Source organism: Scyliorhinus canicula, chromosome 12, assembly GCF_902713615.1.
Source record: "Scyliorhinus canicula chromosome 12, sScyCan1.1, whole genome shotgun sequence".
NCBI classification, from domain to species: domain Eukaryota; kingdom Metazoa; phylum Chordata; class Chondrichthyes; order Carcharhiniformes; family Scyliorhinidae; genus Scyliorhinus; species Scyliorhinus canicula.
In genome coordinates, this window is record NC_052157.1 from 47,533,736 (window position 1) to 47,546,119 (window position 12,384).

General features: G+C 48.0%; 1 protein-coding gene across 3 annotated transcripts in view; it reads right to left on the reverse strand.

The window, feature by feature from the left end:
- The window catches only part of LOC119974219 (cell migration inducing hyaluronidase 1), a 292,877-nt gene that overhangs the window by 139,492 nt on the left and 141,001 nt on the right, over positions 1-12,384 (reverse strand). For all 3 annotated transcript variants that reach the window (XM_038812976.1, XM_038812974.1, XM_038812975.1), the window contains exons 4-7: positions 8,523-8,664; positions 7,629-7,865; positions 6,987-7,166; positions 2,673-2,743 (exon numbers count right to left, since the gene is read on the reverse strand). In XM_038812976.1, the coding sequence (XP_038668904.1) occupies positions 2,673-2,743; positions 6,987-7,166; positions 7,629-7,865; positions 8,523-8,664 (630 nt within the window). The remainder of the gene's footprint in view (positions 1-2,672; positions 2,744-6,986; positions 7,167-7,628; positions 7,866-8,522; positions 8,665-12,384) is intronic.

The window sequence follows — 12,384 nt, forward strand, 5'->3', positions numbered from 1 at the left end:
GCGTGTTTGGGAGTGAGTGAGTGTCTGGGAGTGAGTGAGTGAGTGCTTGTTTGACAGTGAGTGAGTGCGTGTTTGGGTGTGCATGAGTGAGTGCGTGTTTGAGAGTGAGTGTTTGGGAATGAATGAGTGGGTGTCTGGAAGTGCGTGAGTGAGTGCGTGTTTGGGAGTGAGTGTTTAGGATTGAATGAGTGCGTGTCTGGGAATGCGTGAGTGAGTGCGTGTTTGGGAGTGAGTGAGTGTCTGGGAGTGAGTGAGTGAGTGCTTGTTTGACAGTGAGTGAGTGCGTGTTTGGGTGTGCATGAGTGAGTGCGTGTTTGAGAGTGAGTGTTTGGGAATAAATGAGTGGGTGTCTGGAAGTGCGTGAGTGAGTGCGTGTTTGGGAGTGAGTGTTTAGGATTGAATGAGAGCGTGTCTGGGAATGCGTGAGTGAGTGCGTGTTTGGGAGTGAGTGAGTGAGCGCGTGTTTGGGATGCATGAGTGAGTGCGTGTTTAGGAGTGAGTGTTTGGGAATGAGTGGGTGTCTGGGAGTGCGTGAGTGAGTGCGTGTCAGGGAGTGAGTGGGTGTTTGGGAGTGAGTGAGTGCGTGTTTGCGAGTGAGTGATTGCGTGTTTGTGAGTGAGTGAGTGAGTGTGTGTTTGGGAGTGAGCGAGCGAGTGGTTGGGAGTGAGTGAGTGAGTGTGTGTTTGGGAGTGAGTGAGTGAGTGTGTGTTTGGGAGTGAGTGAGTGAGTGCATGTTTGGGTGTGGGTGAGTGCATGTTTGGGAGTGAGTGAGTGTGTGTTTGGGAGTGAGTGAGTGTGTGTTTGGGAGTGAGTGAGTGAGTGTTTGGGAGTGAGTGAGTGAGTGTTTGGGAGTGAGTGAGTGAGTGTTTGGGAGTGAGTGAGTGTGTGTTTGGGAGTGAGTGAGTGAGTGTTTGGGAGTGAGTGAGTGAGTGTTTGGGAGTGAGTGAGTGTGTGTTTGGGAGTGAGTGAGTGAGTGTTTGGGAGTGAGTGAGTGTGTGTTTGGGAGTGAGTGAGTGAGTGTTTGGGAGTGAGTGAGTGTGTGTTTGGGAGTGAGTGAGTGCATGTTTGGGTGTGGGTGAGTAGGCATGTGTGTGTCTATCTTACTCCTAATTTTACATATCTCACTCAGTCTCATCGACATTAACTCATACGCACTCACAGTGGGTGTGGATGTGTGAGTGAGCAGCCTGAGACTGAGCCTCGCACGTTAACCCTCTCACACTCATTTTCATTCATTCCTCTTTTTATTTCAACAGTTTATTGCTATGACATTGCTTTATTTTTGCTCAGCAATTGTTTCTTTCCTTAATAACTCACATTTTAAAAACATTGAGTTTAATTTTGTACCAATAGTCTGTCTGAAATTTCTCACAGGCCCCTTGAGAAAAGAAATGAAAATGCGGTCCCTCACAAATGAAAAGGTTGGACAAGCCTGCTCTCAGTCCACAGCAATGTGCCCTCCAAAATAGCTCTGACTAGTCACCCATTTGAAGAATAATTCATGGGATACTGACAATTGTCAGCAAGCCCATATCCTGTATAATTTTAAAAATGTGATTGGAGCCTGGCATTATCCTTCTGCATTCTTTTTTTTTAATAAACAATTTTATTGAGGTAGTTTTTGGCTTTGTAAACAGTTACAGACATCAACAGAAAGAAAGCAAAAAAAGGCAAAAATGTGCAAACATCCACGTACATTCAATACTTCAATCGTAACATACTGCACAAGCCCGCTCCTCTCCCACCGATACTACCCGTCAATTTATCCCTCCTACTCTACTCTAACGCCCCCCCACCACCCCCTGCTGACGTTCACTCTCCCGCAAAGTAAATAAATGGTTGCCACCTTCAGGCGAAACCCTGTACAGATCCCCTCAAGGCGAACTTAATTTTTTCCATACCCAGGAAACTCGACATGTCCGCAAGCCACAACTCAGTCTTCGGGGGCTTTGAGTCCCTGCATGCCAATAATATTCGTCGGCGGGCTATCAGGGAAGCAAAGGCCAAAACATCGGCCTCTTTCTCCCCCTGGACTCCCGGGTCTTCCGAAACCCCAAAAATTGCCACCCCTGGACCCATCGCCACCCTTGTTTTTAGCACCCGGGACATGACACCCGCAAATCCCTCACAGTACCCCCTAAGCTTAGGGCATGCCGAAAACATGTGTACATGGTTCGCTGGTCCTCCTGCGCACCTAGCGCATTTGTCCTCTATCCCAAAGAATTTGCTCATCCGAGCCACCGTCATGTGGGCCCGGTGAACGACCTTAAATTGAATCAGGCCGAGCCTGGCACATGTTGCGGTCGAATTTACCCTACTCAGGGCCTCTGCCCACAGCCCATCCTCCATTTCCCCGCCTAGCTCCTCCTCCCATTTAAGTTTCAGTTCCTCCGTCTGGGACCCTTATCCTTCTGCATTCTTAATGCACCTTTGACGTACATACTATCCAGACCCTTTTTGAAGACCAGAATCGTTCCTAATATTCCAAGTCTAGTTTAACCAAGGTTCTGTACAAGTTTGAATTTCCTGACACTCCGTCTCTGGGGGAAAGCAATTGGTAAATATAACCTCGGATTTATTTTTCAATCAAATACAAATCTTGCCAGTTTATAAAACCTTTCTCATTTTAAAGTTAGTTATAATAAGAATATAGAACGTGTCTCATCATTTACCTTGATAAATAACATGATCTTCAGCAGAAGATTCGGGCGAACCTTTAATAGTGATAAAGCTCCAAGGGTGCCTTTGAATTTAAAAAGAAAGACTTGCATTTATATAGCACCTTTTGTAGAATGTCCCAAAGGGCTTTACAGCCAGTGAAGTATTTCTGAAGTGTTGTTCTGTTGTAATGTAGGAAACAGGGCAGCCAATTTTCACACAGTAAGCTCCAATAAGCAGGAATATGATAATATGATTGAGTTATGATTATTGGCCAGGACATCAGGAATAACTCTCCTGTTTGTCTACAAAATAGTGTCCTGGGATCAACCCCATCCACCTGAGAGCAGACAGGGCCTCAGTTCAACATTTCATCTGAAAGACAGTGTGGCACTCCCTCTGTGCTGCACTGGAGTGTTAGCCAAGATTGTGTGCGAAGTCTCCACAGTGGAGCATAAACCCAGAACCTTCTGACTCCGAGTTGAAAGTGTCCCAGCTGGGCCACAGCTGAAACTTAAATTGAAAGATCTTGGGCATGATTGAAGGGGAAAATACAGAGTCCCATTTTAGGCAAGTTCAGCGGGATGTTTCTGAATGCCTGCAGCACTGAGAACGATTCTCACTCGAGCACGGTGCGGCCGGTGAATCTCAGGATAGGCTACTCGTGTGTTTCCCGGCAGTATTCACGCCTCGCAGGATACACCCCAAGACCCGCGTGGTGTCGGAGTCAGAATTACCCCCAAAAGGGGAAAGACTAAACGGTGTGCACCGAACTTACCCAGGGTCTGCCGACCTCAACAGCAAAGCCACAGCTGGGCACTGTTCAGCACCGTTCAGGTCTGGTCCACACAAACGTGGACCTGGAAGAACAGCACCAGGGGGGGTCTCCTGGGCTATCGGAGACCCCTGGGTGGCCACAGTCAGTGCAGGGTGGCCCCTGAGGGTGGCCCCAGGCCCTCCCCCTTAAACGCACTGCCAAGGTGACCAGGTGGTACTGCCAAGCTGGCAGAAGCACTGCTCGAGTGCCAAGGTGGCAGTGCAAGGGTGACTCAGTACCAGATGGCACTGCCAAAGGTCAGCGGCCGAGGGGGGACATGCCCATGAAAGGAGGGCGGAGGGGGGTATGAGGGTGGCGGTGTGCATGGCAGGTAAGTACGGGCCTCTGGGAGGTTGGGGGAGTGATGGGTGGGGGTCCTGGAAGGGTGGGCCTGTAAGGGAGTGTGTGGGGGGGGGCTGAAGATGGGAGATCCCCAGAGACCCCACATCAGGATGTCCTCATTTGAGGGAGGGGGTGGCGTAATGCCCATGTGTGTGGGGGATGACATTACCAATGGGTGGGAGGTGCGGGCAACCCACAAGTTCACTTAGGACACAATCAAACGGTGCCCTAGCGAGCTGCATTTTGGGCTCAGCGTGGCTGATGAAAGCCAGGAGACCCTGCTCCCGGGATCTACCCGGCTCAACACGTCTCGCGAGATACAACAGGATCTTGGGAGACGCTGCGATGAAATCTGGATCTCGCACAGTGAGAGTGAGGTCCACATCGCGACATCTCGTGAGATCTCGTTGATTTCGGCAGACGTCCCAAGCATTGCGAGGACAGCCTTGTTGCGTCCAGGGTCGGGCGCGATGAGACCTTCGATCGGGTCCCTTGTCGTTAAGGCAGACTTTCGGTGGGGACAGGCAAAATCTTGCTTAAGAATACGTGATCAAAATAAACACTCAGAAACATCGGAAACCAAACTTCTCAAATAGGCCTTCAAAATAAAAACAAACTATATAGGGAATAGAACCAAATATTAACTTGAATTTTTATTCCAATTCTGATACAGCTTCTGACTCCAGAAACATAATCAACCAATAAAACGTAACTTTGCCCAATTAGTGAAAAGGTCTTTGGTCAGGGCAAGGTCTCGCTGATGGCTCTGTTTCCAGTCTGGTGCATTTAATCTCTGACCGCCCCATTGAATGGGGGCAATCGGTTTATGTTAATTAAATTATTAAACCTTACCGATCAAGACCCTGGACGACATTCTCCGACCCCCGCCGGGCTGGAGAATCAGCGGGGGGTGGCGTGAATTCTCTGGCGCCGGTGTTTCGGTAGGGGCGGGAATCACGTCGCACCGGTCGGGGGCCATTGGCAGCTGCCCCCCAGCGATTCTCCGGCCCGCGATGGGCTGAGAGGCCGCCCGTTGTCCGTGGGTCTCGCCGGCGTGAAATACATCAGGTCTGTACCGGCAGGACCTGATTCTGCGGGCGGCGCGGGGTTATCTAGCCCCGGGGGGTGCCCCCACGGTGGCCTGGCCCGCGATCAGGGCCGACCGATCCGCGGGCGGGTCTGTGCTGTGGGGGCACTCTTTCTCTCCACACCGGCCGCTGTAACGGTCCACCATGGCCGGTGCGGAGAAGATCCCCCTCTGCATGCGCTGGGATCACGCCAGCACACGCTGGCGCTCCCGCGCTTCCGCCAACTCGCGGCAACCGGCGGAGGCCCTTCGGCACCGGTTGGCGTGGTGCCAAGCCCTTCGGTGCCGGTTGGCACCGCGCTAACCCCTGTAGGTGTGGAGAATTCAGCACCTTCTGGGCAGCCCGATGCCGGAGTGGTTCACGCCACTCCTCGGCGCCGATACGGCCCGCCTCTCCGGTTAGGGGAGAATCCCGGCCCCTGTGTCACATCGCCTCCCGTCAACAGGTTACTTTAATTCTCTGATGATGGGATCATACAGAATTCGCTGTCCATTTGCACTGCATCTGCGCGTTGGTGAAACTGGGCAATGTGAAGTGACGCTGTACGTTATGCTCCACACTGCACACTGAGCAAGTTCCATTAACACCAACACAGAGGTACAGGCATTGACATTGCACATTACACACCACCCTGACAACCACATGCAATCTCAAGTGTAACATGTAGTAATGACCGGGATACAAAACGCTTTTCCTCAGTTTTCACAGGAGTTGGGATATCGCGATGGGGGCTGAACAGAAATGCAGGTAGAACTGTTAACAGAACTTCACCTTTAAAGGGAAATTACACCAATGAGGTTACACAAATTTAAGGTCGACAGATCTTAACATTTCAGATGTCCCTAAGTGACCTGGGTTTGGGTTTGATCTGGGTTTTTATTCACGGATGATACAAACCTAGGTGGAAAATAAGAAATCAGAGTGGTACATAGAAGCCAAGTGAATTCAAAAGTACCTGAACAATATCTGAATGTGGTTAGAACTATTAGAAGATAAAATTCAATACAGATATATGTGAAATGAAGTCCAAGGCAGTTGGATAGGAGGATGTGGCGGATCTCAGGTTTCTATTGAAGGGTGAGCTAGATTGGCTAAATGGCCACTGGCTGCAATCGATGTTTTCAAAATTTATTCTGTCACAGGATGTGGGCATCACTGGCTCAGCCAGCATTTTGTTGCCAATCCTTAATTACGCTTGAGAAGGTGGTGGTGAGCTCCCTTCTTGAAGTCCATGCAGCCCATGTGGTGTAGGTACACCCACAGTGCAGTTAGGGAGGGAGTTCCGGGTTTTGATCCAGTGACAGTGAAGGAATAGTGACGTAGATCCAAGGCATGGGGCGAAGTAGTTATCAGTTCTGCCTCACAACGCTAGTGACTCGGGTTCCATTCCGAACCTGGTTGACAGCCTGTGTGGAGTGCGCACTTTCTCCCCGAGTCTGCGTGGGTTTCCTCCGGTTGCTCCAGTTTCCTCCCACAGTCCAAAGATGTGCAGGGTAGGTGGATTGCCCATTCTAAATTGCCCCTTAGTATCCAACATTTTAGATGGGGTTATGGGAATAAGGCGGGGGTGTGGGTCTGAGTAGGGTGCTCTTTCACAAGGTCGGGGTGCAGACTCAATGGACAAAATGGCCTCCTTCTGCACTAAAGGGATTCTATGAGGTCAGAAATTATTACAGCTACCATATTATATCCCATTCCAAAGACTGTCCCAAATAGCAAGAGAAGCCAGGCTTTTGTGAGAGGAAAATATACTAAATTAGATTGGATTGACTCCAATAAATAAACTCTATTTTTAATCCACTGCCCATTGATGCTTCGCTGTTGAGGACTTCTTGCCAATTTTTCACGATAATTAAGGCAGGATTAAGATTATGAGCACTTGGAAAATGGGGGGAGTTGATGGCCTACAATGTGGATGTGGAGCAGTGATTGAGAAGCCAGAGCTCCCTGCTTGGCAGCAAGAAAGAGGCAGACTGTCAAATGTGATGAACTCAAGGGATTAAACTTCACCAAGTAGTCAATTTAATTTTATGGTTAGGATCCTTTCTTTTAAAAAAAAAGTACATTTTAAAAGGTTTTACCTGAATCCAAGATGTCTGAAATACTTGCTCCCGAGCTTTGACAGTGCATTCTTGGCAAAGTCATCCAGCTTGGCTGACCCCTCGTCATTCACAGCCACTGAAATTATCAGGCCTTCCTTAACTCTGTCCAAGTACTCAGCAAGACGTTTACTTTCATCTTCGCTTTTATAGGTGTCAAATCTGTGATTTTGTTTTAAACAATAGAGGTACTTAATTGAGGCATCAAAGTCATCAATCACCCTGAAAGCCGTCAAGAACAGCAGATGCAGAACTCAAATCCAACAAGAAGCCCGTCAGAGTAGCGAGTGCAAGCATGACAAACAGATACACATCAAAGCCGTGCATCATGGGAGCAGCAGCTGTTTCAGACTCTTTCCAACATTGCAGTGGATCATGTTGTATATTTTGTATCCCTTGGAGCTACGCAGAGATGACACTAGTTTCTATGTGTGTATCTACTTCATGCTTCAGCTCTGGCTTCCAGCTCTGCTCCAATTTGTTTACTTTCTTCTGAGTCCACACCCAGACTTAACTAATCAAGCACAGTGAGCATAAATAGTAAACAGACTCACGGAAGAATTGAACACGACAGATGAGATGGCCAATATGGACTAAAAATGGAAATGACTGGTCTAAACTCACCTGTCTGAATGGACGACTTCTCCGATCAGGTTAATTACATGGACTATAATGCCTCGCTGGCCCCAGCTTCTTTCAAAGTAGTAGCCACCCTTGCTCATCCCACCAGGGTGCAGGGTGTTGTTCAGAAATGTCCAGGACAGTTTGTGAGCACCGTGAATTTCAAGTGTCCCTCCTCTACCAACTCCAATGAACTTCAACCCAAAATAGCTGTGAAGGTTTTCTGTTTCTTCATCAGATCTTCAAAAAAGACAACATAGAAGTGAAACTCGTAGAGGCAAAGCATTTCATCCAAGAATAAAAAGATATTTTAGTTTTCATAAACTATATTGGGGAGAAATATTATGAATTTGTGCTCCAGACGTTGGAACTAATTTTAACATCAAGTGGTAATGTAAAACGGGAAGTAATTTATTCAACTGTCTCTTACACACCTCTCCCCATTTTGATTCCCACGGAAGTCAATACTAGTTAAAATTTGGAGTGAACGGGGCAGCACGGTAGTGCAGTGGTTAGCACTGCTGCCTCATGGCGCCAAGGTCCCAGGTTCGATCCCAGCTCTGGGTCACTGTCCGTGTGGAGTTTGCACATTCTCCCTATGTTTGTGTGGGTAAAATGTGCAGGGTAGGTGGATTGGCCGCGCTAAATTGCCCCTTAATTGGAAAAAAACGAATTGGGTACTCTAAATTTATATAAAACAAAAAATTGGGAGTGAAGGATAGATCTCTCAATATTGTCCATTTTACCCTTCCATGGAGGTATGTGTGAGCTGGGGTTGCATTTTTGGGATTCCGATAAAGAAGTCAACATGGTTCCATGGACTGAAAATCGTGCAGTGTACTGATCTCGGCACCCAAATTCCTGCAATGTGGAAAATCTATTCCGTATTCTCCTTACCTTCCATATAAAATGATGGTGAAGTTTTTCTGAAATGGGCAGTCCTCACTGCCAATGTGCAACTCCCCACCATCTTCAATCAGGATACTTCGTGTACGAAGCAAGATAGGCTCTTCATTACCATCTGAAATGACCAGTTTGCCTACAGGAGAAGATAATAAACAATGCATTTCTGATCGGCAGTCTGGATCCTATGGGAATCATACACTGTTACAGCACGTGAAAGGCCATTCAGCCCTTCGTTCCTGTACCTGCTGTTTGAAAGAGCAATCCGATTAATCCAATTCCACTCACCCTTTTAAATATTTTTCTGACATTTGATTTTAGAAAGGCGCAAGTTAATGATTTCTGTTGATAAAAAAGCTCTACTTAATTCTGATGGTTTTCACTTATTAAATTATTGAGGATATTCCCCATTGCTGTTTGAAGCTGGGCTGATAATTTTTCTGACGTTATCACTTCACCCTAAATGGCCCTTTATAAAACACAAGCTGTGAAATTAGGCATCGGAGTGCCAGCTTTCTGGTTGTATGGGAGCCGATTTGGCTCCAAAATGACATTGTGGCATGCGCCCACGCTTCCCACACGGACAAATGTGTAATCCTGATTCAACACAAGCACGACCATTTTAGAGCTCAACACTCCAACTAACAGCATCTCTTAACCTCGAACTGCTGAACGTGTCAACTGCAGGAGACCACCTGCCTCTCCCACTGCTCCCAGCAGGTGGATAACCCCCACGGGGAAGCTGTAATTGATCTTAAGCATTCCCGCTGGGGGCTGATGAGATCGAGCATAAAAGCCGGCCCTAGCAGGAACCGGCATGGTGGTTGCCCCAATTGGGACTGTGAAGTGGAAATAGTTACTGCCGTGGGCAGACTTTGTGCTCAGTTAAATAAATCCTTTGTTATTCCTACTGCTGGCTTCCTGGTTATTAAACCAGCTTAATTGAAAGGGGTCTTCAAACAATATTCAGCTTTGTTGCTGATTGTTTTCTGCCAGCTTTTGCAAGGATTTCACGGTAGATAGATAGATAGAACAGTACAGCACAGAACAGGCCCTTCGGCCCTCGATGTTGTGCCGAGCAATGATCACCCTACTCAAGTCAACCTATCCACGTAACCCAACAACCCCCCCCCCCCCCCCCCCCCCATTAACCTTATTTTTTAGGACACTAAGGGCAATTTAGCATAGCCAATCAACCTAACCCGCACATCTTTGGACTGTGGGAGGAAACCGGAGCACCCGGAGGAAACCCACGCACACACGGGGAGGACGTGCAGACTCCGCACAGTGACCCAGCCGGGAATCGAACCTGGGACCCTGGAGCTGTGAAGCATTTATGCTAACCACCATGCTACCGTGCTGCGGTGTGACACATGCTGTCCTGATTTCAAGGATTCTGCACAAAGGATTCTCCTAGATGGGTGCAATAGTCCTGAGCATCTCCCTTTGTGCTTCAGCGTGATCGGAAGAATGAACAGAGGTGAAAATAAAGAATAGGACAAGTTGCTCAAAGAGGAAGAGGAGGAGAGCTTTCAGCAAAAGGACATATCTGCCCCAGTCGTTCAGGGAGAAATTCTCCTGCCTAAACATCAAGGAGGAACAATACTTTAGACATCTGCCCCAATAAGGACATCCTCTCTGAAACCTGCCACCCACTGCAGACACACTGCAGTCTCAGGACAGGGGGAGCACAGCATTGCCATTGGCTGTGAAGGTGACTGCGGCTATGAACATTTAGGAGTTAGACTCTTTTCAGACTGCTGCAGGTGATATTTACAACACCTCCCAGTTTGCTGTCGATGTTGCATAAGGGAGGTTTCTGAGGTTCTGTATTTCACCAGAGTTGAATCAATTTCATTCTCTTCTGCGAGAGAGAAGCAGGCAGAGTGTGAGCACGTGGTATCAGCCTTCCCCATGGTAGAATTCCCATTCACTACACACATATTGCCAACTCTGAGATGTTCCACAAATATCACCACGGCACCAGGACGAGATTCCTAGTAGTCTTCTGCAAGTGGCAATCATGATGTCACAGCCCGTGCCACCAATTATATGGTGGCCAGCCGAGTGGGAGGGAAATGGGGAGGGGGAAGGGTAGAGACAATCAATGCAGCCCCTTTCTGTCTGGGCTGTCCACAATCAGCTCATCCAAGAGTACTGCCAAGAAATGCAGCCCCAATTTCACATTCACCAACAGTCACACATCTGAACTCAGATTAAAAGCAAATTACTGCGGATGCTGGAATCTGAACCAAAAACAGAAAATGCTGGACAATCTCAGCAGGTCTGACAGCATCTGTGAAGAGAGAACAGAGCTGAGATTGTCCAGCATTTTCTTTTTTTGTTCCACATCTGAACTCCCCTGTTTCAGACTGCGATGGTGTCAGATTGGCCACAATTCAAAAACAAATTCCACCACAACGTATCCATTCCAAATTGTTGTTGGCATATCTTCACACCCATTTTTCTTTTACCCTTTGGGGAATAGAGGGGAAAGTGTTGGAAGGATTCCTAAGCTGAACCACATTGAATGCTCCTCTGTGACCAACAAGTCCTGGAGTTGGACTTGAACCCAGAGCTTCTGGTGCAGCGGTAGGGTCGCTACCACTGCGCCACAATGCTTCCTATTCCAAATGAAATTTAGAAAATCAAAGCATGTCAATTTGCAAACAAACATCAGTTAATCACCTGCTTCCATGTGCCTTTGCCTATCCTAGGCATTGCTTCACAGTTCTAACCCAATTGCTTCAGTATGGTTGGCGGAAGGCTGCTGACTTTCACTGGGGTAGAATGCATATGGTGTGGCAGGATGCCATCAAGCAGCTCCAGGCATTGGTGGACTAGCTGTGGCTGCATCATCTTGGTATGGATGGCAGCAGTGTGTGCTGGGCAAGGTGACAGCAAAGGCATTGGAGGAGCAGCAGTGATGAGAGAATTAATTTATTTTTACTTATTTTTTCATGGGATATGGGAGTGGGTCAGCATTTATTGTCCATCCTTAATTGTCCTTGAGAAAGGGCAGCACGGTGGCGCAGTGGGTTAGCCCTGCTGCCTCATGGCGCTGAGGTCCCAGGTTCGATCCCGGCTCTGGGTCACTGTCCGTGTGGAATTTGCACATTCTCCCAGTGTTTGCGTGGGTTTCGCCCCCACAACCCAAAGACGTGCAGGGTAGGTGAATCGGCCACGCTAATTGCTCCTTAATTGGAAAAAATGAATTAGGTATTCTAAATTAAAAAAAAAGAAATATTGTCCTTGAGAAGGTGGTGGTGAGCTGCCTTCATGAACTGCTGCTGTCCATGGGTGTATGTGCACCCACAGTGCTGTTCGGCAGGGAGTTCCAGAATTTTGACCCAGTGACAGAGATGGAATGGCGATATATTTCCAAGCCAGGATGGTGAGTAACTTGGAGGGAAACATCCAAGTGGTGGTGTTCTCACGTGTGTACTGTTCCTGTCCTTCAAGGTGGAAGAGTTCATGGGTTTGGAAGATACTGCCAAAGGAGCCTCATAATGCAATGAATCTTGTAGATGGTACACACGGTTGCTACTGCCCATCGGAGGGAGTGAATGTTTGTAGAGGAGGTGCCAGTCAAGTGGGCTGCTTTGTCCTGGGTGGTGTCAAGCTGTTTGAGTGTTGTTGGAGCTGCACTCATCCATGCCAGCGGAGAGTATCCCTTCCTGACTTGTGCCTTGTACATGGTGGATCTTTGGGGAATGAGGGGGTGAATTCCTCACCGCAGGTTTCCTAGTCTTTAACCTGTTTTGTAGCCACAGTATTTATATAGCTGGTCCAGTCAGTTTCTCGTAAAAGGAACCTTCTGGTCCATCTCGATGTTGAGAGTGGGGGAATTCAGCGA